The sequence below is a fragment of the Erithacus rubecula genome (assembly GCF_903797595.1).
Source record: "Erithacus rubecula genome assembly, chromosome: 5".
NCBI classification, from domain to species: Eukaryota; Metazoa; Chordata; class Aves; order Passeriformes; family Muscicapidae; genus Erithacus; species Erithacus rubecula.
Genome location: NC_136687.1, coordinates 11,498,455 through 11,525,366, shown reverse-complemented (window position 1 = coordinate 11,525,366; position 26,912 = coordinate 11,498,455). Strand labels below are relative to the sequence as shown.

General features: G+C 41.2%; 2 protein-coding genes across 4 annotated transcripts in view; one reads left to right on the top strand and one right to left on the bottom strand.

Annotated features, from left to right (window-relative positions):
- The first annotated feature begins 224 nt into the window (after positions 1–224).
- Positions 225–26,146, top strand: NSG1 (neuronal vesicle trafficking associated 1). 3 transcript variants are annotated; one of them, XM_079306859.1, is made up of 5 exons: positions 639–965; positions 1,336–1,575; positions 5,245–5,361; positions 15,811–15,921; positions 21,099–26,146. In XM_079306859.1, the coding sequence occupies exons 2-5, from the start codon at positions 1,447–1,449 to the stop codon at positions 21,297–21,299; spliced, it is 558 nt and encodes a 185-aa protein (XP_079162985.1). In that variant the 5' UTR covers positions 639–965; positions 1,336–1,446; the 3' UTR covers positions 21,300–26,146. The 3 variants fall into 3 exon arrangements, with proteins under 3 accessions (XP_079162986.1, XP_079162985.1, XP_079162987.1); XM_079306861.1 differs by having other exon boundaries at positions 701–965; positions 1,425–1,575; XM_079306860.1 differs by lacking the exon at positions 15,811–15,921 and having other exon boundaries at positions 225–965; positions 21,099–23,762.
- Positions 24,123–26,912, bottom strand: part of STX18 (syntaxin 18) — a 59,358-nt gene continuing 56,568 nt past the window's right edge. Inside the window, exons 9-11 of the mRNA XM_079306858.1 lie at positions 26,143–26,212; positions 25,492–25,572; positions 24,123–24,241 (exon numbers count right to left, since the gene is read on the bottom strand). Coding sequence (XP_079162984.1) covers positions 24,146–24,241; positions 25,492–25,572; positions 26,143–26,212 — 247 coding nt within the window. The 3' untranslated portion in view covers positions 24,123–24,145. The remainder of the gene's footprint in view (positions 24,242–25,491; positions 25,573–26,142; positions 26,213–26,912) is intronic.

The window sequence follows — 26,912 nt, the reverse complement described above, 5'->3', positions numbered from 1 at the left end:
TTTCCGCCGCGAGCCAGCCGAGCTGTAAGATGTCCTCTCTCTCTGCCAGGCTCCGCAGTACGCCTTTGCCCGGAGTGACGAGAGCCCGGCCCCCGCGCTCGCACCCCCGCTTTGCGGAGCGGCCCCGGGGCCGGGCTCTCCCCGTGCTGACCGCACACCCGTCCCTTCTCCTCAGGAACGAGCGGAGCTCGCCCCGGGGGCCGGGCTCTCCCCGTGCTGACCGCACACCCGTCCCTTCTCCTCAGGAACGAGCGGAGCTCGCCCCGGGGCCGGGCTCTCCCCGTGCTGACCGCACACCCGTCCCTTCTCCTCAGGAACGAGCGGAGCTCGCCCCGGGGCCGGGCTCTCCCGTGCTGACCGCACACCCGTCCCTTCTCCTCAGGAACGAGCGGAGCTCGCCCCGGGGCCGGGCTCTCCCCGTGCTGACCGCACACCCGTCCTTTCCCCTCAGGAACGAGCGGAGGGAGCGGAGCTCGCCCCGGCTGAGCGGCCGCCGGCGGGGAGGCGAGGCGGGACCCCTCACCGCCGCCCCGTTTAGCGCAGCCTCCCCGCCCCAGCTACCGCCGCTGCCACCCCTGGGCTGCCGAGCTCGCCGTGCCGGGCACAGGCAGCGCCGAGCGGAGCGGGGCAGAGCGGGGCAGGGCAGGGCAGGGCGGTGCCCCGGCCCCGCTAGCGCAGGGCTCGGCGCGGCCCCGCCCGGGGAGGGACGCGCCGCCCCCTCCACCTGCTGCCGCTGCGCCATCGCCGGCTGGGGGAGCCGCCGCCCGCTCGTCCCCGCGGGGCCCCTTTGTGCTGCTGCTGCTCCAGAGCTGCCTCAGCCAGGCGGCGGCTGCGTCACGGCCCCGGCGCTGCGGCCGCCCAGAGCCACCCGCGGAGGGAGAGCCGCCGCCTCGCCCCCCGCTCCGCCATCGCTGCGCGGCCGCCGCGGAAGGACGCGCCCCGATCCAGGGCCGGCAGCCGCGGCGGTGAGTGCGGGCACGGCCCTGCCCTGCCCTGCCCTGAGAGGGGAGCCCAGCCCGGCCCGGCCCTGCCCTGCGAGGGGAGCCCGGCGCGGGGCGCGAGGGGCGAGGGCAGCGCCGGGGCCGCGGTTCCCGATCCCGGCGCAGCCCCAGCCCCAGCCCCGCGGGCGATGCCGCACCGGGCCCGCGCCGCGCCGGCGGCAGCGCTCGCTCCGGGCTGACGTGTCGGGGGTTTGGGGTGCCGCTTTGTGTGCGGGGTGGTTTGGGGTCCTCTTAATTTTGATAATAGAAGCTCTGCTCATCGTTCTTACTTCTCAGAACCTAACCGAATCATAATGACCAACACATTCTTTTTTTAATTATTTTTTTTTTCCAGAAGGTATTTCGGGTCCCCCGAGGGCTGGGAAAAGGTCTGGTTTCTGATATTTTGCATTTCTGTGCGTGTGTGCCTGTGTGTGCCAGCAGAAAATCCCTCAATCCTGGAAGAATGGTGAAACTGGGGAATAATTTCAGCGAGAAGAGCACAAAGCAGCCCCTTTTGGAGGATGGATTTGACACCATCCCCCTGATCACACCCCTGGATGTCAATCAGCTCCAATTCCCACCTCCTGATAAGGTACAGTAGCTTCAGTTTCCACCCTGGAGAATCGCACACAGGTCTCAGGCAAACAACAAAAGAATAGTCTGTGGGTAAAGAGCAGCTTAGAAACGACATGAAATATGGGGTGTTTCAAGGCATGCTAGTTTCCTCTAGGGAAAAACCCGAACAGCTAAGCTCATGAAAATCCATTAATGGTGGTTTGCATTAAAAACCAGTGTGAAATGTTAACAATAAGCATGTAGAGATTTCAGTGCTGCTATATGAAATACATACTGTATAAATGCAAGCTTCTCTATGCTGTATTGTCATAGCCCTTCCTTTTTTGTATCTTTCTTGCATCTGGAAGGTCCTGTGTATTCTCTGTGGATAATATGAATTTTCTCTGTCCAGAAAATGCATCCCTGATGGGGGAATAGTGCCCTGCCTTATTTCTCTGTAAGATGGGCATGGGCATGCTTGCAACTGAGAGCACTTCCATTTTCCTTCTGTATTTCTGTAAGAAACTAATGCTAACCCCAGACAAGCTAAAATAATGAGATGAGAATAGGCCATTGAGTTTCTCCTTGGCAATTAATTTTGTTCACAAATCTCGAAATAGGTGATTCAGGTATCCTCTGTAGCTGGAAGGGGGCAGTTCAATATGCAGCTTACAGGTTGGAAGGGAAATGTGCTTCCTGCATTCCTGATTAAATGCCTTGATTATTAGAGGTTTAATTTTAAAAATTGAGAGAGATGATGTGATAGCCTGTAAATATGTTTGTTGTCCTTACAATAAAGAATTGTATTAAGTGCTACACATGAGGCACACAGGCATAGGATTTTTTCAGGGTGTTCAGCATCCTGTTTTAATAAGATTCTTACTTGTAATTTCCCACATGCATCTGGTAATAAAAAGCTTTGTGGTCTTCATACAGTTTTTATTTTTGGCCTTGTGTCTTCCACAAACTGAATTCTTCTTCCAGTTAAACTGATAGCTATTCATCCCTCAAACCTCAAAAGAGTCCACACAATCTTAACTCAGACTAAAGAATTTTAGCTTGTAAAATTTTCCTCGGTAGAGTGTTGCTTGTAGGCAGTACAAATAAATGTGTGACCTCCATTTTAATTGCTATCAACACCATTCTGTGTTGTGTGTGGTGACCAGTTGGCAGGCATAAATGCAATAAGCCATAACAGCTGTTCAGGAGCCTGAGGGTCCATTTTATGCCCTCAGTTACATGGGTGTAAATCTTGTAACTGAGGACAAAATCACACCCTAAGGCTTTAGAACAAGCTCAGTCTTACCGTGTCTGATGCATCTGCCAACTGGTGACTGGATATAACCGATTACCAAGGACCAATGACCAAAGGAATTAGTTCTGTTTCTGCACTGCTAAGCAGAAGTCTGAACGAGGGATCTGCATGGTAATAGCTTTAACCTGAGCAGAGCCTCTGTAGTGAGCCCAGGGGGTTCTGTGCCAGCCCTTTTGCTCCTACTAGAATGGCAGAACTCCTGCCACCTGGATGGCATTTGCCTTGAATGAAAGCAAATGTCCAACTAAGCTAGAAACTTAAATAAAGGAATATTTGATTGGTTCTTCTGCACTCCACTATCCAGTATATTAGCTTTCTTTTTCTTTTGCAAACATAGAGGAGGAAGATTAAATTTATTGGTCCTGCTGGTGTCCTGCTGTAACTGGTTAGTCGGGTCAGTGTCTCTTTTCTGGTTGCTAGAGGCTCAAAGGCAGGAGCAGAGCAACTGATGTGGAAAAAAAGAAACAGTATTGAGAAAAGATTGACATACAGATCAAATTCTGAAGTATGCAGACACTCATGTATAATGAATGGGAGTACATACTTCATATATCTATGCTTATTATTCACTTGCAAGGCTCCAGTGTGGCAGTGAAGCATAACTTCTTGAACAGTAGTTACTACAGTGCTAAGGATTTGATGATTTTGACAGTTTCTAAATTAAAGGGATGAAGTGATTTAAATTCATATTTAGATATGTTAAACAAAAGAAGACATTACATAACCAAGCAGTTAGAACTGTACATTCAGTGTCAGCTGAATGTGATTTGAGTTACTTGAGATTATGCAATATAAAGGAGGGAGGAAGGGAACTAAAATGTTAAAAAGCATTCTAGAAATCATCAGGCAGTTAACTTCCATGATGCTCTTGGGGAACTATAAAGTTAAATAGGTATTAACTACTATCTTACTAATTATAGTTGAAAATAGGTAAGTAGTTTTTAAAGCTATGTCCTGAACCTATGTATAATACTGTGAAAGTGTCTAATAAACTTTATGGTACTGAGCCTAGGTACAGTTACATGTTCTAGGTACCATTCAGGGAAATGAGAAGAAGGGAACCCAAAGGTTGTCATTGCAGTGTCTGGCTACCTGAAGTGTCACTGTCTTAATTTCAAAAAGATGGAGAGAGACTGTTTACAAGGTGATGTAGTGACAGCATGAGGGAGAATGACTTTAAACTGACAGTAGGTTTAGTGTGAGGGTGCTGAGGCCCTGGCACAGGGCCCAGAGAAGCTCTGGATGCCCCATCCCTGGAGGTGTTCAAGGCCAGGCTGGAAGGAGCTCTGAGCAGCCTGGTCTAGTGGAAGGGATCCCTACTCATGGCATGGGTTTGGAATAAGATAATCTTTGAGGTCCCTTCCAACCTGGGCTTTTCTGTGATTAATATGTTTGCTATTAATACCATGGGCTGTCCTAATGATAGAATTTGATTCTCAAAAATCCAAAAGACTAAACATTTATTCCTTGGAAAAACAGGAAATTGAGCAAATTGCAATAGGATCATCACTATAATAATCTGTACCCTAGCTTGAGGACAGTACTTAGGAAAAGTTCCTGAAAAATACAGAAGACAAAAATGAGGCAAATAGGTTACGTATGTGAAAATTGTGTATGATTAGAATGCCTAGGAGAACAGCAGAGATACTGACGTAATGAGTATTTTGGGAGTACAGGTAAGGTGCTAAATTGTGTAGCTCGGGGCAGTAGTTCATAGCAAGGAATAAACTGAAGAGCCTGGGGTGTTTGAAGAAATCTGATTAACACAGGGGTTCATGTGCATCTTGCTGCTTGCAGCTGATAATTCAGAAATTAGATGTTAAAAATAAAAGTGCCAAAGGCCATAGTCTATCACATGGTGAATAGCAACTAGACTACATGGGTTATTTCCTTTTTAAAAAAAAACCTCAGAATCCTGCCATCAAAGAACATGGCATCATCATCTGCAAGATTTTTAGGAGTACTCTTCAATAATCTTCTGTTGGTGTCCAGTTTGAAATCCCATTAATGGAATTTCCTGAAGAAAATGGAAGTGGCTGTTTTCAAACTATACAAAGTGGGAAGGTCCATTATTTGGTTTTGACCAATCCCTGCCTAGTATAAGAGCAGAGTATCACCACAGATGAAAAAACCCTTGTGAAACTGTTGCATAACAAGTCTTACTGTAGGTCCATCAAAACCACTTTGAGAGGTAAGTTAATTGATGATTGATAATACTGGAAAAAATAATTAATGATTTAGAGCCTTCAAAGAAGAATTGCACAAAGTGGGCAGGGAAAATATATGGTGCTAAATGTGCTTGTAAGCAGATACAAGAAGAATTAAAGAATAATCAAGGTTTTTGTGGCCAGTTTTTGTTGACAGGTTTGTGATTGATTCTTTTTCTTAAAGGTTGTGGTCAAAACAAAAACAGAATATGAACCTGATCGCAAGAAGGGAAAGTTCCGTACTCCTAAAATAGCTGAATTCACAATCAGCATCACTGAAGGGGTTTCAGAAAGATTTAAGGTAAGCAGTGCAATGTGAAGATGTTAATGACTCAGTTGTGTTTGCAGAAGTGCTTAAAATCAATTGCTGATTGTAGTCAAAACTGGCTATAACAGAGTGCCTGTTGTGGATACAGCTGGAAATGAGAAAAATTAATTGAATGTTGTAATAGTTCAGTATTTAACAATTAGAAGCAAAATCAAATATTGCAGCTTTATTGGTTGTAATCCCTCAGTGGCAGATGAATTCTGAAGATGTTTCTGTCAGTGTGTGGGTTTCAGAATGTGGCTTGCCAGGGTGTGTGTGGGCTGCACAGGGGAGTGCTCATGGCATAGATAAAGCTCCTGTTTGTGCTGAAGGACAGGAACCACCAGAACGTTTATCTTCTTTTTGGCTTCTTATTTATCACTATGGCCAAACCATTCTCTTTAAAGCACTGTCATAGTCCATTATGTATTTTTTATAGTTGAATATATGACCTGGAAACCCAGGGATATATACCAGAACTCCATCCTATCAGTTTTCCTGGTCCAATTTAATCTTACAGTTTGGTGATGCGTATTAGTGCAGTTCAGCAAGAATCTGACTCAGATTATGTCCACACAATCCCTTCATTAGTCCCATAGAAAACCAAAGATCTTAACTAGTGCAAGGCTTGAATATGCTTTCCCCCTTCCCACTAGAGGATAGTTTTTCTTACTCTGTGTAATTAAAGCAAAGCAGGAAAGTTGGCACTTCAGCTCATGCTCCACTGTTCTTTTAACAGTAAGACAGCAGGTTTTCAGTGCATTTAATTTGGCATCTTACCCAAGGATACCAGAGCACTTCTAACCAGTAGGCAACCACACTCTTCAATGCACAAGTACAAATACTTTTGGAAAGCCTAACATTTAGTATGAGGGGAAAACACAGAGTTTCAGTAAAGGCATGAATTCTGTTGCACAGTTCTAAACTCTATCTGCATGACAGGAGTTTCAGGGCACATGCAGAGATTTTGGTACTGTTGTGCCTGAGCAGTGCTCTAAAAGCTGACCTTCAGAAGTGTAAATGCAGCTCTCAGTGGAAGCATGCTAAACAAACAGAGTGAAGGCTCAAGGAGGGATTAGACTGTATTTGGACAGGAACTTTGCAGACTGTTGCTGCGACAAATGTTTTAAGTGCCATTCACCTGGTGGATCCCTCAGCCATACAGGGAAGCATGTAGGTTCCCACCCAGACAGCCAAGAAAAGATGTTATGGGGTGTTGGTAGGGTTTTACTAAGGAGGTAAGGAACCTAGTGCCAGCTTTTCCTATTCCTTGGTTTGAGGCAAGGACATCCCATTCCTCAGGGAAAATTCTGACTCAGATCCTCTTTATCCTCCTGGCACCATAGTCCCAGTCCTTGAGAGTAATCCCCTTCCTCTCAGGTGAGGGTAGGGTAAACGCTAATGGACAGCTCAGAACTAGGAGAGCTTATGTCTGGCTGTCTTTGTGCATGTCCTGGTCACACTGAGGTGATTAGAAAATGCTTACTATGTTGTAGAAGAGAAAGGAGAGGCAGTTTTTAGTTTGAGTGCCCTGATAGGACTTTGGTTCCAAGCAGCTGAGCAGAGCCTATACCTGAAGAACTTTTCACTTATGGTTTAGCAGTAGGGCCTAAGGGATTTCATTGCTGGAACATTAAATTGTAGCTAAGAAAGAGTTTTGAATGTCTTAGTCACATCTAAAAGGCTTGTGTATCCTTTTGTAAATTTGGGTGGTTTTTTTCTTTGTTGGGAGAACTGAGTGAATGAGACTTGCTGAAAACAGATAAATAGCTTGTGCTGTTGGGTAGTCTTTTCTAATTTCTGTAGCTGAACAGCAAAAAGCCTGAGGACTTTCGTATTGCATTTTTATATACCTATGGATGGCATACTAAATATCCTTTAGATATTACTTCATGATGATTGCTCTGGGATTAATCTCATACTACAGGGTTGCTAGGTTTTGCTGCTAGGTAACTACTGCATCAGAGAGAGATTTTTGTAAGATTTGGTATCTCTTGGGAATTGCAGGGTGATTCACATTGTGGCTGTAAGTCCAGGTTTCCAAAGAAGAGTATGGGGAATGTCAGTTAGGAAAATTTTGGTTCAGTTAATTGAAAACAATGTTCATGTAGAACATTCAGGTCCTAAAAATGTCCCTTAATCTCTATTTAACAGTTTTAGAATTGAATTACACTGCTTGCAAGATGCTAAAGGAAATGACTAGTTCTCCAGCAGGGATGGTTGTCGTATTCACCACTCCCAGCAGTAAATATTACATGAATAGCTGATGACATTTCATAAATATGTAGATGAAAAGTACTGATTGTGTGAGGTTTTCTCCTGGGTCCTTATTAATTGTGAACCATCATGTTAACTTCCGCTGTTGATTCTGAGAGAGCAAAAAGATATTTGTTTGAAAATTAAATATTTGCTGTAATTATGAAATGCATTATTTAACTAGTGAGATATTGACTTTGGCTTGTGTTCATGTGCAGATTTTCAGATGCCATTTTAATGACTTCAGTATGGTGCATCACCAGTGCACAAGCTTGCCACAAGACACAGCCCAAGCATTGTGCTAAAAATAAAACAAGTCAGTCAGTCATATTTACAAATAATTCCCATGTGTATTCTAGGATGTACTTCTTAAATAATGACAAAGCAGATTGTATTTTTGGGATTCAGCAGTGCAGATCATCTAAAGCTGTTCTTCTTGAGAAGTTACACAATACAACAAATGAAGTCACTCCAGATTGTGCATATGTCCCGAAGATCATTTGGTGTTTTAGCACCTGCTGAATAATCAATTATAAAATGTATTTCTCTGCATTAAATTCACATTACCACAGTTATAACAGAGCTGAGAATGTTTTAAAAAAAACCTGCAAGTATAATTTTCCTCTATAAAGCCACATTCTGAATTCAAATCAGAATCTCTCAAAAGAATGTGAAGATTTCCTGATTCTGAGAACTCTGTTGTCTTAATTTATTTTTATGGCACTAACCATGCCAAGCAAGATGTGATTTTTTCACTTATTTCCCATTGAGAAACAGAAGTCTTGCTTTTGTTCTCTGAACAGTGTAGGCTGATGTGGGGTTAGTTCTTTGCATCTGGAAAGCAACTTTGAACAAGGCAGATTTTTCTGTCTTGTAAATTGTCCACTCTGCAGAGTAACAAAGGATCCTTGTGAATCAGGACATAGGAGGAAGTTAGGGCAGAAGAAAATTGTTGGTCTGGGTTACCCAAGGCCAAACCTTTGCCTCCCCCATTGTCAGAGCAGTGTTTTTACAACCTCCAGTTGGATTTTGTAGTGGGATGTCTACTCTGGCACCCACTGACTGGGCTACAGCTGTGTACAAACACACCAATTAAAAAAAACTATTGTAGCAAAACATGCCTCTTTTTTTTCTGCCCTTGAGAAAACTTCAATAAAGAACATTTAGAGGTATTTTGAAAGCAGACACTGATTTTTTATAATAAATTTCAAGCCCTTAAATCAACACAAGGTGTGATATGTCTTCAGCCTTTCTGTTCAAAAAAGTTCAGTTCTGACTTTGACATCTCTACATAGATGTAAGAGCCAAAGCCTCAAGCTTATCTCTCTGTTAATACCATGCAAACCATGTACTATTGAGTAGCAGGCAGCTGTTGAAATGTCTGCATGAGGTTATGGAAGAGGAATTGAAACTTCAAGATCAGTTCTTACAGTTTTACCTGGTCACTTTAACACTGCAAAAATGTATGCAATATATATCTAACTGTGCAGGGATTTTTTCAATCTGAAAAGGGCATCCTGCAAACATGTTTCTGCCTCAACACTTTTGTACTTCTTCTTACTAGTGCCAGTGATTATTACTACTGCAAAAATAATCAGAAACAAGGGAAACATTTTTCTCTTTGCTGATGTGTGATTACTTTGTGTGTTGACTAACTCTTTGCTCCTGCTTTAAAAGTTTAAGAGCAGATGTCAGCTGATTCCTGTGCAAATATCACTTCCATATGTAGATTCTGTGTCTGTCACTTAGTGCTGGAAGAGTGACAGGTACTTGCTGTCATTAGTAGTTCTTTCTCCAGTGGAACTACTCACAGGATTAAAGTTGCTCACAAGTATAAGGGTTTGGCAGGCTTTAAGTTTTTTTTCATTACTACTTCAAATAAGAAAAATTAAGGAGGTGGTTCTTTCAATATAACAATTATTTTAAAATAATTGATGTAAGTAAAGGTACTGCATGGCAACTGTCACTTTTCCTTTTTTTAATGTTTGATATTCTCTGATATGACATTGACAATCCTCCTCAGCATTTTTGGCTGAAAAGAATTTTATAGTCAGAGCTGGAAGATTTAAGTAAAGTGGATACTTAACACAGCTCCCCAGCTATATAGGTCAGGTGTACTCTGCCACTGTCTCCATCAGAAATCCTTTTACTGGAACAGAACCAGTCACAAAGGTGACACACAAGATGTTTTGGATCCCTCCAGATGCATCACATAAATAACCTTTCCTCTCCTGTAATAACATTATGCAGCCTATTTCCTGGCCTCAGTAATATCTTCTAGGTTTGTATGGGAAGGTAGTAAGGTTCTTATCTTGGTGCCACAGGGTTTCTTGAACTGCTTCCTCAGATCCCTGTTGTTAAGAAACATAATATATGGTGCTGTGTGATAGAAGATGACAGGAACATTGCCATGAACAGCTGAGTTAAGCTGCACTTCAGGATCTCAAGGCCAGTGCCTTGTTAACCTGTTTTTGTGTAACAGTGTGTCCCTCAGGTTTCATTAATCAATTCCCTTGCAGACTGGTTCTGTTGTCTTGCACTGTTGCTGTTAATAAGCTCTGGTTCTGTAGCTTCTTTTGTTACTGCCTGCCTTTTTTGCCTTTTCTGCTGCTACTCCCAGTCATCTCCAGGTAAGCATCCAAGACAGTTTTCTAAACCTCTTTGTCATTTCTATTTGAAAAGGACAGTGTTTTGATTTCTACTGCTTTTTCTGTACAATCTGTCCCCAGAGGATCGTCCTCTTTGAACACAAAGTTTTGATGAGAATGCTGTAGTGAACAGGCTGAGTTTAATAGCTACCAGTCATACCAGCTAAACATGACATGGAATGTTAGAAATACTCCTCTAAAACAAAGCACCTGGTTGTCTTTTAGAGTCACTGGTCATTCTGTATATTCCCATGGCAAGTACAGGGCACTGCACCAGGGTGTTCTGTGTAATTTGCTTTGCTCTGTAATTGAATGTGAGTCAGATGTTACATGTATAGATGTAAATGTTCCTTTTTTCTTTCACACTGCCATTTTCCACAAGGTGAACATTTCTTAGTCCTTGAGAATGTTGTTTCAGACATGTTTTTCATTTAAACTTCCAGGGATAGGCTGAGGTAATAGCAAACAAGGACATAATTTTACAAAAGCAGTGATAAGTGAAAAGCTGATTTTTGTGTTCTCTAACATGCTGGTTATAGAGGGCATTGTGTAGCTGGAGATGCAGGATTTTAGTGGAGAGAGGTGAAATGGAGGTCATGGCCATTAACAAGAAACTCAGTGCAACGTTTTACAAATTTTTGTCTGTGGGATGTAGCCAGACACAATCTATTGTAATTACAGGCCATCTGCCTGAAATTCTCTTGTAGTTTAAATTGGATAGCAATAATCTTAATTTCCTGTCCTAAGTAGTTGTTGGGAGTTGCTGTATTTCACCCCAGAGGTCTCTGCATTTTACTGGTGAACAAAACATTAATTGGCTATAAATCATTTCCTATGCTCTGTAAGTGTATATTTTCACTCTTCTTGTTCAGTGCTGGCAGCAACTCTGTGCCTCACACTTTACAAACTGATGAGAAATGAAAGTTGTGTTCCCAAGAGGCTGCAGTTGAAATAGATAATGCAGAGATGAGATGTGACCAAGAGCCAGTGATTAAGCAGTGAAAATCATTGCATGTCTTGTTAGTTCTTCTAATAATAGGAATGCTTCTACATGGGTTTGTGTGCTGACAGAAGAAAAAACATGAAGGAAGGTGTGAAAGCATGAAGGAAAAGCACAATACAAGGGGGTTAATGAAAGAATCTCGGGCAAGAAGAGACATTAGACAAGTAGAAGTGAAGGCAGAGGAGAAATTAATGGTACCCAGGCTTTCGTGGTGCAGTGGGATAAAATAAACAGCAAAACAGATGGAGCTGAGGGGAGCAAAAAGGGTAGACTTGTGCATGCCTTGAAATACCACCAGGAAAGTGTGTGAATAGAAGCAGGCACTGTTGGTGCAGTTGATGAATTTTGCTGTATTATTCCAGCTTGATGAAAAGGGGAGTCCAAGTAACCATTAGTGGAGTGAGGAAGGAGGAGACTGCAGTAGCCAGGCAGAGAAAATATCATTTGCAATCTTTTGCAGTTGAGGGAAAGTAGTATGGACTGATAAGGAAGATCTGTTAGATCTTACAGTAAAGGCCTTATCACAAGCTGTTTACATGACAGGGTAGTTGTCAGATATGGTGAGTTTAATTTGTTCAGCTGACTGCTTACAGAGTTTGAAGACAGGTTTTTTGCTGTGGGTATGCTCAGTTCATTCATTAGTCATCTCTCATTTTGATTACTCTAATGGCTTCTGGCTAGACATTGTCCTTCTTCTGCTCTTCACTTACAATCTATTAAAAAATCTGCCACATAAATAATATCTTGTCATCTTCTCTGTTCACTTCTTTTTGCTGCCAGATCCCCTTAAAACTAACTTTACATGTCATACTCAAGATGAAAGCAAAATCACACTTTCAATTCCTAGTTAAAATAAATGGTAGTTTGTCCTATCTTACAGTTACTTCAAGAAAAGCATTTTTAAAAGCCCATCACTCTGGAGGTGTGACAGTCACCTTGGAGTTCTACAGGATGTATGTGGCAGTGAATGATCACAGTAATTCACAAGACTTCTGCTTGTGAATGTACTGTGGGGGGTCCTGCATTGCCAGCTGGCTACCACAAGAAAGGAGATTCAAGATTTTCTTCCAGAAGAAGGGAAGTGGTGCATGTGCATGCACTGCAGCTGCTCCTGCTTGAGGAAGAGGGCAAGTTGTGAGTTGTGTAAGAAGCGAGTAACTTTAGTTTACAGCAAGTGTACAAAGTTGCTGTGGAAAAAAGCAATAAATGACAGCTTTGGGGTTGCTCGTGCTCTAAAGGCTGCTTGTTGCCTTCTTTTTTTTTCATGCTTTTATTTTTGAAAAGCATCTGGGAGGAGAGGGCTGAGAAGGTGAGGTACAGAGGTAGGGTTGCACTGTGTTAGTGCAGGGAGAGAAGCTGACTGCCTGAGGGTCAGAAGGGAACACAGGGTTCTGACCTTTGTGGACCATCAGTGCTGGGTTATTATGAGAATGAAAAAAAATGGCTATTAGAAGAGAGAAAAATATTTTCAAGCTAAAAGGGAAAAGTGGATTGAATTAACAGGTGATGGCAATCACCTTGGAAAGAAATCCATTGCTAGATTCCATCTGTGCTGTTTTCATCTGCAACTGTCTTTAAATAGAAGTTACTCGTATCCTGAAGGATGGTAAGAGAAGGGAGCTTCTCTCCTAATAGGAAGGAGACAAGAGCTTACTTGATTAGGGATTTGCAAATGGAGTGTGATTGCAAATCATTGGAGATAATGAGAGTAAAAATCTACATGTTAATACCAAAATCAGTAACATTAGGAACTACAGCAAGTGAGAGAAAAAAATTCTGAGATTTTTGAAGCAGGACCCCTGAGAGCTCTTCCCATGGCTTATTTACTGTGTGGCAATGGAAGAACTTGTAGAAGCAGCAAGAACTCACAGCTCCACACTGTCAATGAAAAAGGTCTCAGCAAATCACCCTTGAGGCCATGGCTCTGCAACTTGACAGGCTCCAGCAATCAACACAACACTGGGCTTTTGTCTTCTTTTAAAGAACAGTTACTTCTCAGAGCAGTTTTGAAGCTTTTAAGAGTGATCTTGCAGTGATTGTGGAAATACAGTTTTTTCTTACTGCCTTAACATTTAGTCTCACTTATGAAACAGCTTGTTAGTATGTTGTCTCAGTATGTTTCCCAGACCCCATCTATATGTCAGAATGGTTAGAGCTGGGAAATAACATTACAATTCTACTACTGGCTGCTAGTAGAAGGGCCAAGAAATATGGTTAAAATACTTTGGGACTTGAGAATATTTTTCAGAACATCTTAAACTCTTAGTTCCTATCTGTGGTGGAGACAAATACGAGCTGGGTTGATCTGTGCCACAGCAGTTCTGCCAGTGCCCATGTTCCATGTCACAGGCCTTTGCTGAAGGCTGCATGGAGTCAGAAGCCTGATCAAAAACCTATGGCAAGGGCTGAGCTAGGGCATAGCTGGGCCAGGAATGGGGACATGTGTGATTGTTATGTTGGTTGTTATTAAACTGGGCCACAGAGAATGACCAGAAAGGAAGGTGAAAATGTCTTTGTCTCTTGGATTCATGCAGAACATACTGAAGCATGGGAGATGTAAGGAGAGCATACGAGGTTGGCAAGACAGAGTAAGCTATTCATGCTAATTTTTGTGTATGCAAACAAGTAATAAACTTGGAGGAAGACCAATTAGATATGAAAATTGTCTGTGTGAAGTTTTCAGAGGTTAATTAATACTACTTTTTTCCCCCCTTTTTTGTAATCCTGGAACTGTTGAGAAACTGAACATGTTGCTATTCCAGAAAGGTCCTTAGCTCCATGTTTCATTTCAATTGTTATTGTTACATTAATATGTACACTTCTTCTGCTAAGTTACCTTTTGATCTGAAGTCCTCCTTGCCTCTGCTCCAACATTCCCTTTTCTTGCTTAGTTTGTTTCTATCAAAAATCCTTACTAAATCCTTGGCTTCAGCAACACACAATAGTCAACCTTGTTTCAGCCAGAAAATACAGCACTTGCTGTTGTCTGCCATTATGAGATTTGCTTTCACAGGAAGAGAAGGTCCTTAAATTTATTTTTGTCCTGAATGTCCTAATACCACTGCCACACACAGTTTGCAGTGTTGCAAACTCTGTAAGTTCAGAGGTTTATCAAAAGGGGAGTGTAGGGTGGTTGTTTTTACCAAGACGCAAAGCTACAATGTTTTGTTGTTTTTGCTTTTTCAAATACCAGATTATTGTTGTTTCAATTAATTGACCCTGATATGTCTAAGTTCTTTTTTCAGAAGGTATATATAGCTGGTTTACTCATCTTTAAAATTTATATTATATTATGCTTTGTTTTAAAAAATTAATCATATAATCTTGTTTGTTTCTGTTTATTACTCTTCCTTATGCTGTAGCACATGCCTGCTTCTTTTTAACTTGCCAAAAAGAAAATTCTTCTCAATCACTCTTACTGTGTAATCTCCATGCCTACTAATTTGTCTACCAGTAGAAGTTTTAGAATAATAAAAACACACATCCAGCATACTTTCCAAGGTGATGAATGCTATTTGTTCAGCTCACATCTTCCACCAAAGTGTATCTGAATTAGAGACCTTTGTGCTGTAACTGCTGGACAAAATTTTGTGCTTTCTCTTGTCAATGACTGACATAATTCTAAAGGCAATTCTGTCTCATGATGCACCAGAAGGCTGCTGGTCTCCAGCTGCTCAGTTTGTACCTGGGAAAGGTTAGCTTGATGCTGACACTGATTTCAGGTTTGTCCTAAGGTGTGCCTTGGAATTCTCTGCAGCCCAAGTTGAGGGGCAGAGAGGTACTGAAGGACAGGGTAAAAGCCATGCAAGGCTGTCTGCAATGGCTTCTCTGTGAGCACTGTGGAAAGAGGTGCCACACAACTCCAGCCCAGTGCTGAACGTGGTGCATTTCCTTATGGATCTGGCAGTGAACTACCCCTGTACAGGCTCTGTGTATGATGAAGCAGTACTGAGTCAACCTATGAATTACAGAGTATTGAGCAACCAGTGCACCAGACTACCTATCTATCCCTGAATTCAGAGCAGGTGCAACAAACTCTAATCCTAAAAAGAGAGGGCAGACATTACTTTCCCCATGCCCTGCAAGTCACCTCTGGATGACACCTGTGGTAGCTTATTACCACCTGACTCCATTCTTGGACAGGCACAGAGAAAACAAACATGCTATCAGCTGACATAAACTAGACTTAGACTTACATCATCCACATACTGAGAAAACAGCAGAGAGAAGCCACCCACCTTGGTGTGTCCTGGCCTCATGTGCCTGGAACAGAAATGCAGTCATAAAAAGCCTTGCAGTAAAGGCAATGGGCCACTGCCCAGATGATCTTCTTTCTTCTCTGAGAAGGGCAGGGAAAACACTTCCATGCTGCTTCTCCATTCTCCCTCAATAATTAAGCAGCTGGTTTTATCCTTTGCTTGATTTTACTGGAAAGTGCATTCACAGCTGACTTCTGTCTGCAGTAACAAGCAGCAGAATAAGCAATAGAATAAGCAGTGCATTACTAACATAAATATGTTTTATTTTTCTTTACAGGTAACTGTGCTGGTCCTTTTTGCCCTTGCATTCTTAACGTGTGTTGTATTTCTGGTAGTCTACAAGGTTTACAAGTATGATCATACCTGTCCAGAAGGATTTGTTTTCAAGGTAAATTGCATACCCATTCTAGAAAAAGAGAATATGTAATATTTCTGTGTTGTTTTAGGCATAGCCTTGATTTAGGCATGCTGTATTGCACAGATTTGATGTTTCTTTACATAGGTTAGTGTGCTTCCTGCTATGCTTTTACTTTGTAATTTATAATTGAAGTTTTACTATTGCACAATATTAATACTGCTACTCTGCTAACACTTTAAACATTGAAAATATAGCAAAAGTCTAAACACTGGTATCTTTCAGATTTGCATCACCTGCAATTGTCTGGACAAAGCCCTCATTTATGGGTCATATGGTTTAATGTTGCACATTCTTTCAAATTACTGTGTCCTAGGAAATAAGAAAATTATAAAATGTGGAGAAAAAAAATCTGGAATGTGTCAAAGAAAAAGTGATGTTCTCATTAAGAGTAGTAGAGTTACTTCAGGGTTATTTTTGTATGAAGAACTTCTTGTTCTAGAACAGTGACCTCCAAGCCCTACTGCCAAAAGTGATGCCAAAAAAGGGAAAACACATTTATTGTAAAAAATACTGGTTCTAACCAAAAGGGAGGCTGGGCTCACTTTATTTGTGTGAAATGGTGGCTCCTTTGCTATGACCTGGGCTGAAAGTCAGAAAAGTAACATTGACCTCCCAGTTGTAAATTTAGCAGAGTTGAATTGGCTGTAATTAGGTAAGAAAAGTAGCAGTGATAATGGCATTCTTCCCTTTAATTTTTAATAATATTTAGTCAAGTAATGAATCAAATGGGTACCCAGTATGAACTTCAAAAGGATTTAAGAAGGGATGGCTGCCTTAGCACTCCTCAGCAATCCTGTACAGGATTTTATCTGTCACTTCAATCACATAAATATCTTACAAGAATCTAGTCCAAAATTATAATCAGTGATGCCCTTTTGAATTAATTTAGGTTCAAGCATTCTATTGGTTACTGCTTCCCCTTGGTTCAAGGGCAGAAGATACTGTGGTTAGTTAGAATACTTGGCTGTAACTCAGGAAATCCAACTTCTGGTTCTGCTGTGTTACCTCAGACAGGCACTGAAACCCCTCTGTGTTTATGGCTCAGGGGACAATATGCCTTTTTTTTCCCCCTAAGCTTTCTCTTGGTATTAAGCAGTTTGGAATATGGACTGTTGTGCTCCTTTCAAGCCTGTCTTGATGAGATCCTGACTTGGCAGGAACAGGCAGTTGCATGTTCCTGTGTGACTCTAGCAACAGCCTCCTGCTTCTTCCTCCTTCCACACTAAGTTGTCCTGTCCTTTGAATTGCAGCTTTCTGACTTCTTGTGGCTTTTCTTGCCACTGTCACAAATACTTAAGGAAATTACACTTTCTCAGCTATATTTCAGCTGCCCTGTGACCAGACTCTGGTTGTTTCTCTCTTTCAGCTCCTGTGTTTGGGACAGAAGTTAGGCAGAACATCCCATAGCTCCTGCTCTGTTTATAAGGTGCAGCACATACACAGTGCTGCATCATGGTTACACTCCTGGTGGTTTTCTTGGAGCTGGTGTTCTGTTTCCAGCTGCTTGATTGCACAATGGCAGGAGACACAGCATCCTTGCTCATGTAACTTTTAAGAAAGAGTTCTGTAGCATAAGGGTGTTGGGAAATTACACAAGGCATGAAAACTGCCACTGTTAAGATGACTGTATTTGCATCTTTTTTTGGAAGAATCCATGGTATGTGATGGCATAGCTTGGCACAGATGAAACATGAAGTCTGTCACCTTGTGACCAGTGTCTCTGTGGACTGGCTTCATGTTTCAGGAGGACTCAACAACATTGTCTGGCCTGGATGTTCCCAGGTTTTAGATGCTGATGTGATTTCCTGGTTAAGGGCAAAGGTGTGCCTGCCTCAGGAAGCCTGGTACTGCAGGAATCTCTGCATAAAGGCTGAGCTAACCACAGCTCTGAGTCAGACTCACTTTCCTCTGCTTTGATGCTCTCATACATGGAGCAGTTCCAAAGGTTTCTGCTGTGCTACGCCTCCAGGGCATGAAGGTATGCTTTAAAAGGTGCTCATTTCCCTTTGTACAGCAGTCTTATTTCTGTGCTTGCTTAAGCTTTCTGAGACAGCCTTAGTACTGCTGCTGTGCAGATTGTTTCTCTGGAGCACTCATCAGAACCTACTGGTGAGACTCACCACAAAAACCTGAGTGCACTTACATCCTGAAGAATTTCCCCAGGGTTTCAGTATGTTCTGTACTCTGTTACCCTTCAGCTTTTGTTGCCAAGGCACCTGCATTCTGGTGGACAGTACAGCAAAGTCGTTTCAGTGCATTGAAGACCACACCATCACCTGTTAAACTGGGAATTACTGACCCAGCAACGTTAATGTGACAGTAGATACTATTTATAAATGGATACCACTGGGATCTTCATATCAAAGGAACAAAAAGAATCATCTTAATTCAGCCAGATATAGACTGGCAACCAGGGTTTTCTCTGGCATCAAAGGCCATAACCTCTAACTAATTTCCAAAATAGAAGGGTTGTGAAAAAAAGAAAAGACTGGCAAGTCACTCTGGAGCATCCCAGTTTCTCCTCATGGCCTTCCTTCTTCTCTCAATTGGGAACCATGGAAACAAATAAAAAGGGTGGAAATAAATGTTCTACATGCATGAAAGTCTCAGGCAAGTGGCAGGGTAAGAATCAGCAGCAGTTCCCATCACTCAGTCACTGAGTGTGCATGGCTTTCCTTGATGGGAACTAAGCCAAGGGGCTCTCCTTAGGCAGTACACAAGGGGCAGTGAGTAAAAGGAGACGTTTTCCCATCTCTTCTAGAAGCATGAAATCCCAGCAGCAATCGTACTCAAGAGGGAAACTGATGTGTGTTTCTTTAGGCTCTTCTGTCAGATGTCTTGCATGTTTGTGACTACAAGGCCCCCCCCCCCCCCCAAAAAAAAAATCCAACCCATTACTGAGTCATTTTTGCCTGCTACAAAGCAAATTGCTTCTGAAGGCAACACAAGATTCTGTAGCTTTATTTTCAGACTGTCAGTAATCTTGGCTTGTCTTCAGCTCTAATAATTATATTTGCTTGAATTTCCTTGGCAGATTTCATTAGTTCAATGGATTGTGTTCCTTTCCCCATTTAAATATTTAGAATTGTGATTACATCCCATGACTGAGTGAAATAATCACTACAAATATGTCTGTGTCTGTGCTTCTTAGTCATTTTATCACATCAGAAGTAGTGTCAGTTATCCCAGATAAAACATGGAGAATACTTCCAGAAGATAACATGGTTGTTGTATATGAATATGCATATCAAATAGCTCTATTCTATATTCCTGGATTATGTTTTTATAAATCTAGTCCCTGTTTTGCAGCTGGCAAATACATTGACTATGAGCATGGGAAAGCCTCTGTTGACTAACAGTGCTGAATGGACACAGGTGCTGTTTAGCCAGGGTTAAATCCCATCTGCTTTGTGGTGCTACTTCAACAAAACTGGGAGGGAGACTTGCCCTGGCTGCTGCCTTGACAAAAGATTACAGAAAAAAGGAACTGGGGTGGCTGTGGAAACTGGCACTGCTGTGAGTCTGACACACTTTGAGGCCTCTCACGCCTGCGGGATTGAGCAGTGAGGTGCTGACCGTGGCAGGGCTGTTAGTCTTGTGACAGAGAGCCAGCACATGTGCCAGGTGACTGAATTCTTCAGGGGCAGGCAGGTTCTAAGGTTATCTGTGGGCATCTTGCTTTGGCAAGTATTCCTTTCTTCTTTTGTACCTTTTCATTTTTTTTCATGCTGGCCTTCTTAGGAAGCAAGATTTGTATTAAGCCAAGACTGTCTGCTGGGTCTTCACCCATCTTTTGCTTTATGACTTGAAACTGTTGTTACTGGTGCTTATTTATGCTCTTTTTTTTTTTTTACATGGACATAAGTAAACTCAGAAGTAAATGTGGACATTTTTAAGGTAGAATCTGGTCCTAAAACACATGGAATTTTTTTTTCGAAAAATTCTCAATGTAAAATTTTGTTTTCCAAGTAGAATAGTAGCAGTTCAAAGCTGCTGTGCTGTCGTATTATAAATTTTAGTTCTCTGGTGCTGGAAGCAAAATAGACTGAATATCCTATTTCTTTTTAAAACAGCCAGAGTAGAAATAATTAAATGAATTTTTTCTCAAGGTGCAGCTACTTTTAGCATACAAGAGTCAATTCACCTGCTCAGGTGACTGCCCTGACATGTTGAAGTATAAGGCAAGACTGCCTGGACTGGCCAGTGTGGTAACAGGATCTGCAGTGAGACCCCAAGACCTTGTGGGGCAAAACCTGGGGGTCACAGTATATGTCTAAATAACTTCATTCTTTGGTGCAGTGAGCTGCTCTGTGGGCTCTTCCTGCACTGTGACTGGAAGAGATCCTGGATGATACCTGTGACAAACACACTGCACAGGCACATTTACTTTGGCTTTTAAGGTGACAGCAAAATGGATTCAACTTTTATTTTACTCTCTAAATTATATATTCACTTTCCAAAGCTCTGAGCATCTAGCAGGTTCTATTTAGTGCTCTTACTGTCTTGGGAAATGAAATAATGTAGTCTCACAGCTCCAGAGATCTTTTTAAAAGCCTGCTGTTGGTTACATTTTTCTGACAATCAGGAGTGAAGTATTTTGTATGTGTGTACACACTTGCACATATGCTTGGCCACCCACAGAGTTTTTGCTATAATGTGTGAGCTACTGGGCTGTAAAACTGTTCATACCTTGGCACCAGTATATCTGTATTAGTATCTGTCCCTCAGACTGCAAACACTAGGGTAAATTGCCTGAACTTAATCTAACAGTAGGATACAGACAGCTGTAATTGTAATCCAAACAGTTGGAATTTGGATAGGCAGGAATTAACAGCAAAATGTGGCTGGAACTGGAGACTGAATACTTTCAAAAAGAATTTTAGGCAAGTACCTTTCTTGTACGTTAATTATTCTGGCATATAAACCCAGATTGGTCTTCCTGGCAAATGCACGAGTAGTTTAAGGATTGCAGGGAAGAATATTTTCAATAGTAGGACAGTACTGTAGCTAATTGCTGTATGTTGCATCTTAACTCATAGAAAGTGACTGTTGCTTTGACTAAAAGGAAAAGGGGAAAAAGCCTCTAATGTGCTTCATGTGTGTCGGGGAGCCATATCTGAAATCTAAGCAATGGATTTTCTTTTCAGAATAATCAGTGCATTCCAGCTGGGTTGGAAAACTACTACTCTGAACAAGACTCCAGCGCTCGAGGGAAATTTTACACAGTCATAAACCACTACAACCTGGCCAAGCAAACCATCACGCGCTCCGTGTCCCCGTGGATGACAGTACTGTCAGAAGAGAAACTGTCTGAACAGGAGACTGAGGCTGCTGAGAAATCAGCTTAGTATGATAAGCTAATTATTAAAACTATGTCATTTGAAGGTAACTAAGGGACTTCAAGGAACTTTTCATTAAATATAATTATGGATAATTTAGAGGTTACTCATGTTTATGGTGTAACTGCTTCTGTTTGCTGATACTGCTTTGCAAAAAAAAAAAAAACTGAAAACAAAAACTTGCTGCAGAACATTCATGGGCATAACCCCAGGTGCATATCAGCATTGCTATAGAGCTTTGACACCATTTTCAATGTTAAAAAAAAATTCCAATGTTAGATATGTTCTTGCAGTTTATTGGATACTGATAGATTCTGCCACTGGATTTTCAGGGCTTGGACCTTAGATAAATCATGTGTTCTGTTGTCTGAACAGATACTTAAGTTATTAAGTTTTTGAATTCTTTGTCATTTTGCAAACTGAAACACCCAGCCATAACTAGAGTGATCTCTTGTTTAGCTGAAAGCTGTAAGCAATGTTTAGTTTGGGCTCAAGCAAGAATGACAGTCAGCACTGACATCGGGGCGTGATGTAATGACTTGTACGGAGAAGGAAACTGTCAGGTCGCATTTCTCCTTACATTTCCTTTGCTGTTTTTTGTAAGTGATAATGAAGTTCTCTGCAACAAGGCATGCTCAATGTTTTCTTATTGCTGTCAACAGGATTTAACTGCATTTCCACTGTGGCTTTAGCATCTTGGTAAGGATGTGCACTGAAACACAAACTAGATAGGCATTTTGGAAAAATACAGGCAGTTTTAGTGTTGGGTGTTGAGGACAGTGTAAAAAATATACAGTTCAGGATGTTCTAATGAGGAAATGGCATCTTTTGATCATGCTAAAGAGACAAAAAGTCTATTCACAGTACATGTAGTCCACTATGTCATTTGTTGGATACAGCTGAAGGAGTAATATGTCTAAACTTTCTCTTGTATTACATTCACATTTTCCCTTTTTATTAGTTAGAAAGAGCTTTCTGTTTGTGTATGGTTTGGGGCTTGATACTTTTTAGAACATGGAGGATCACAAGTGAAACTGTAGCATATTAGATACCACAACTGGCTGTTAAAGCTCTATGTGAAACAGAGTGAAGAGTAGAACTGTTTGTGTATGGCTTGGGAAGGGGAAAGACGTAGAAGAAAATAGTATTGTGGATGCACGTTAAAGTTCCATTGTAATTACAAACTTACCTATTCTTTGTGTGAAATCATGTTTTCATTTTTATTATAAATCTTAAATATACATTATAAAAAGACATCTTATTAATTTAACATACAAAATTGTGTGAAGCATCTGAGCAAGCAAGTTGCCTTTTTATTCATGTAACTTGAGTGGGACAAAGGAGAGTGGACATGTCAAAAGTTCCTTTTTTCTTGGTAGAGTCTGTACAAAAATGAAGGGAAAACATAGGTATAGGCTGTCTCATGATCTGTAGTAGAACAAATGTGGTCAGCTCTACTTCTATTTTTCTCCAGCAGAAGCCTGTCATCCCAATACAGTAAAAATAACCATTATGACTCAATGTCTAAATTTGAAAGGAAATGTGCATTACACAGTGCAGCAGTAAAAGGCTTTTTATTAAGTCATCATGGTATGTGGAATGCCTAAGAAGCAATAAACAATGTGCCAAATTTTTCTTTGTATTTAAAAATACCTTTTCCCTTGCTTATGTTAAAATCTTTTGAAAATACCATGTTTGCATTTTTTAACAGGCATCTGCTTTATTGAATATAATTGATTCACATGAAACTTTTGACATTTTCACTCTGTGCAGAGCGAAGAATAAGAATGATGCTGCCTGTTGCATAAAACGTATAGAAATATACATTTCAGAAGAGAGATAGGAAAACACATACATCTCATATCAGTGTACTTGTAGAGGACATTCAGATTTTACAGGATGGAAAGGTCTGTTTCCCAAGACTGTCTTTAAATAGAAATTCACGATACATCTCCCCTTAAATTTTGGACAATAAAAACTTCAATGCATAAGTAAATACTGATGAGAAACAACTTATTTTTCTCCTCATAACAATAAACAATAAAAATTAGTAAGCCTTGCAATCTGGGAGAAACAGATTGTTTATGCTTCTTGAAGTCAATACCATTTTCCCTCTGCTTTATCAGGAGGGAGTTTATTGAGTCTTATCTACACTTGGTTTTGAGCCTTTTTTTAGTTAACAAATTGCTCCCACTTTTAGTACTTTGAAGAGTCTGACTTTAATTGTCTATCCTTTGGCTCTGTTCCAGCATCCCAGAACATCTGTTTCATTGCACAATCTGTTTGTGTTGTATTCTCTCTCTTCACTTACAAGTAAAGCTCTTTCATTGACTCCTTATCATTATTACTACCATTAGATCAAGCTGATTTCTCAGTCAAGTAGTTTCAAAGGATTAGAAGTAAAGGTCATTTATGTGCAAAGTGATCACTGTGTACTGAAGTGGTGTGATGAAATAAACGCCTGAGACAGTGCAGATGCTTTTGCACAGTAACAGTTTTCTCTCGATCTGGGATGGGAGCTGCACTTTCCACAGCACAGGTGGGTGGCTGTGACAAAACCAGTATTGTTGCTTTTTCTTCTGTGAGCTCTGCTGCAGCTTGTAGCTTTCTTCACAGCTCCTTCAAAGACTTTTATCTTCTCCAGAGGACAAACATGATTTTATTTTTGATACAGGGATTTAAAATGAATGTGCTAATGGATATGTGCACACATTTATTTACTGGAAAATATTTCCATCATAAAGGTGGGAGAAAATGCAATATGCAGGTATGCATATTTTATAACCCCCCCCCCAAAAAAAAACCCAAAAAACCATCAGAACATTTCCAGAGTATGGAGCCAATAGTATGTTTAATTAATTATCATACCAGTCCAGGAAAAGCAAGGAGAATGAACACATCACAAGGAAGAAGAGGATCCATACTCTAAATCCAGCATTGTTTTTGATGGCCTGTGAGGGAAAGGTTATCCCTGTTACCATTACCAATAAATAGAATTTCAACAGTGGCAACCCAGAATGCCTTTCTGTGGCATCACCCTTCCCTCCCACAAGAGAAACAACAAAATTTGCCCTTAATTTCAGGTTAGCTGTACCTCTAGATTTATCACACTGAAGTCACACTCAAAATCTTAAAATTGCACCAAAAAAAAATCAAAACCATTAAAATTCCAGGATCTCATGCAATCAAACACTAGGAACTATATCAGAAAGTACATATTTTAAAGTTAGTTTTAAGTTCCAAAAGTGAAATTCTGTGATTAAAAGTAATCAGGCCTTCATCTTTCTAGTAAAGATCTGACTTGAAACAAATGAAAAAACAACAAAACCAAACAATAAACAAAAAAAACCCAAAATCCCTGACACCTCTGGAGATAACTCAGTCACTTATTTCAGTTTCAGAGCCAGTATTTTTCTTTGCTTCTCCTTTCCAAAATTGAGACCAACAAGGGACTTGTTTTTTGCTCTCAATTTTTAGATCTACATACGGATTTTTTTTTTTAATATGATACAAACACTAATGTGATTAACAAGGTTTTTTATTTTACCACCTTTCACTACTCTTCCTCAGGATGAGAAAGTGAACTAAAATCTTGCCATACTTGGTGCACTTTTCAGAAGAGCAGAGCAGTGGATAACTCACCCTTGAGATACCATTTCTCTGCTCTCAGGAGGAGAAAGAAGTGAGACATTTACTCAGTAGCCTAATTCAGGAACTCAATTTTCACTGCAATCTCAGTTCCCAAAAGAAAATATCCTTTCCTTCTAATTTGTAAAAGAGTGGAAGAGATTTGTTTACTAGGAGCATGAAGGAGGTATCCAGGGTGGTAGAGAGACTCTTCTGCTAACACTCAGCATTCTGTTTCAACCATTTCAGCACTGTCTTACATTGGTACTCTGCAATTTCTGACTCCCCCTTCTTTTTTTAAATAACTTCACAGGTGCTTAAATGCAGGCTAGGTGACCTTCATGTTTAAAAAACTGCTGAGGCCAAGTAGATTTCTGCAGTCCTGTGTAGCTGTTCAGATCATGAAGTACTGAGAAGCTCAGCTGCCTTGAACAGTTTTCCCAAACCCCTGTCCTGACACCCAACACCCACTGCACCAGTCCCATAGGTGAGCTCACATGCTGTTTTAAAGCAACAACTGGAAAAAACTGAAAGTCAGGGGAAATTAGTCTAAAACACAACTTCAAGATATTACCTCTCTTATGTCTTCATTTCCTTCTTTTATATTCTCTGTTGCACCCACAACTAATTGATGGATATTGTCAATATCAGTTTCCTGTTTAAAAAAGAAATAAAATTGAGAAATAGTAATGAATGTTATGAAAAAAAACACTTCCAAGGACTTGGGGACCAAGTAGAACTCAAAAGTAAAATAAAATCAGGTATTTATTAACATCTTTGTTTCATTGATGCAAAGGCAGAGAGTAATACAGTTACGCTGTAATTTCTTTATTGGTGATTTTATGAACCTGAATGGAAACCACCAAGACCAGAAGGAAGTCTCCCATTTATCTAGAGTCAATTTTTCTGATTTTTCCCATCTCTTTTGGAAGTGGTGCCAACATTTCAAGGAAGGATGCTGTTAAATAACGTTTAACAGAACACCAGTTCTGAAGCAGAGGGATCATTCTAACATAAAACTCTCATTTTCCATTCCTGGTACATACTAGTAAGTAATAACAGTAAATATCATTATTTTGAATTTGAAAAACAAACAAAAATATTTTCCTTCACATTTGTATTGAAGATTTATTAATTTTATGTACACAAGTTGGCAATCAAGACCAAAATACCCCCAAGAAAATCTCAAGTTGTATTTGCTGCTGTAGTATTCAATTATACTAACCTGTTGCAAGACCTTCTCTGTGAATATCTCTTGTAATCTGGAGATTTCCACCACTTTTCCTTCAATTTGTCTTGGCAAAGAACAGAAATACTCCATTAGAAACTCATGCAAACATGTCTTGCTGCTGCAGATTCAGACCCTCCAGCCCAGTAAGTGGCTGCCCAGGCAGCCACTGCTTTGTCAGCCACCTGTGAGGACAATGGCCTGCACTAGGGCTTGCACAGTGCCTGCTTGGAAGACAACCAGCCCACAGTGAAGCCCTGGGAAAAGCACCCCCAGAAGTGCTCAGTGAGCAGCTTTCACCTGTGTCCTTTCATTTCATACAGTAACATCCATGCTGGGCCTTAAGCAGTTTATTTTGACACACCCTCTTCATTTGCTACTCCGGTGTGTGCAGTTCACCTTGCCTAGGACTGAGACCCAAAAGTCAATTTCTAGCTCAAGGAGCTGTTTGGGTGTTCTGCACAGCTGGGGACAGTGAATGGCACCACTGCCTGTCTCTGCATGTGGCAGCAATGGCATCTCCCCTGCTGCTATCTGGGTATCCAGCAGACATCGGGACAGAAATGGAAAATTTACTTTAAAAACTTGGGTAAGGGAGAATGTAAACCTTCCACAAGTAGCCAGTGCTAGCATTCTTTGCACTGTGGGGCAGCACACGGTTCCTCTCCTGGGCACTGGTGTTTGTCCCAGCTCCTCCCACAGCTCTAGAGCAGGAGCAGCCAGTGCCCTGCACACAGGGCTGACTGGGGCATGGAACCAGCACTGCT

Bases quoted from the DNA above. Each gene is read 5' to 3' on its own strand.
- NSG1 (XM_079306859.1), top strand. From the start codon at position 1,447: ATGGTGAAACTGGGGAATAATTTCAGCGAGAAGAGCACAAAGCAGCCC. The intron at 5,362-15,810 runs GTAAGCAGTGCA...TTTTCTTTACAG, and splicing joins GGGTTTCAGAAAGATTTAAG to GTAACTGTGCTGGTCCTTTT. The intron at 15,922-21,098 runs GTAAATTGCATA...TTTTCTTTTCAG, and splicing joins CAGAAGGATTTGTTTTCAAG to AATAATCAGTGCATTCCAGC.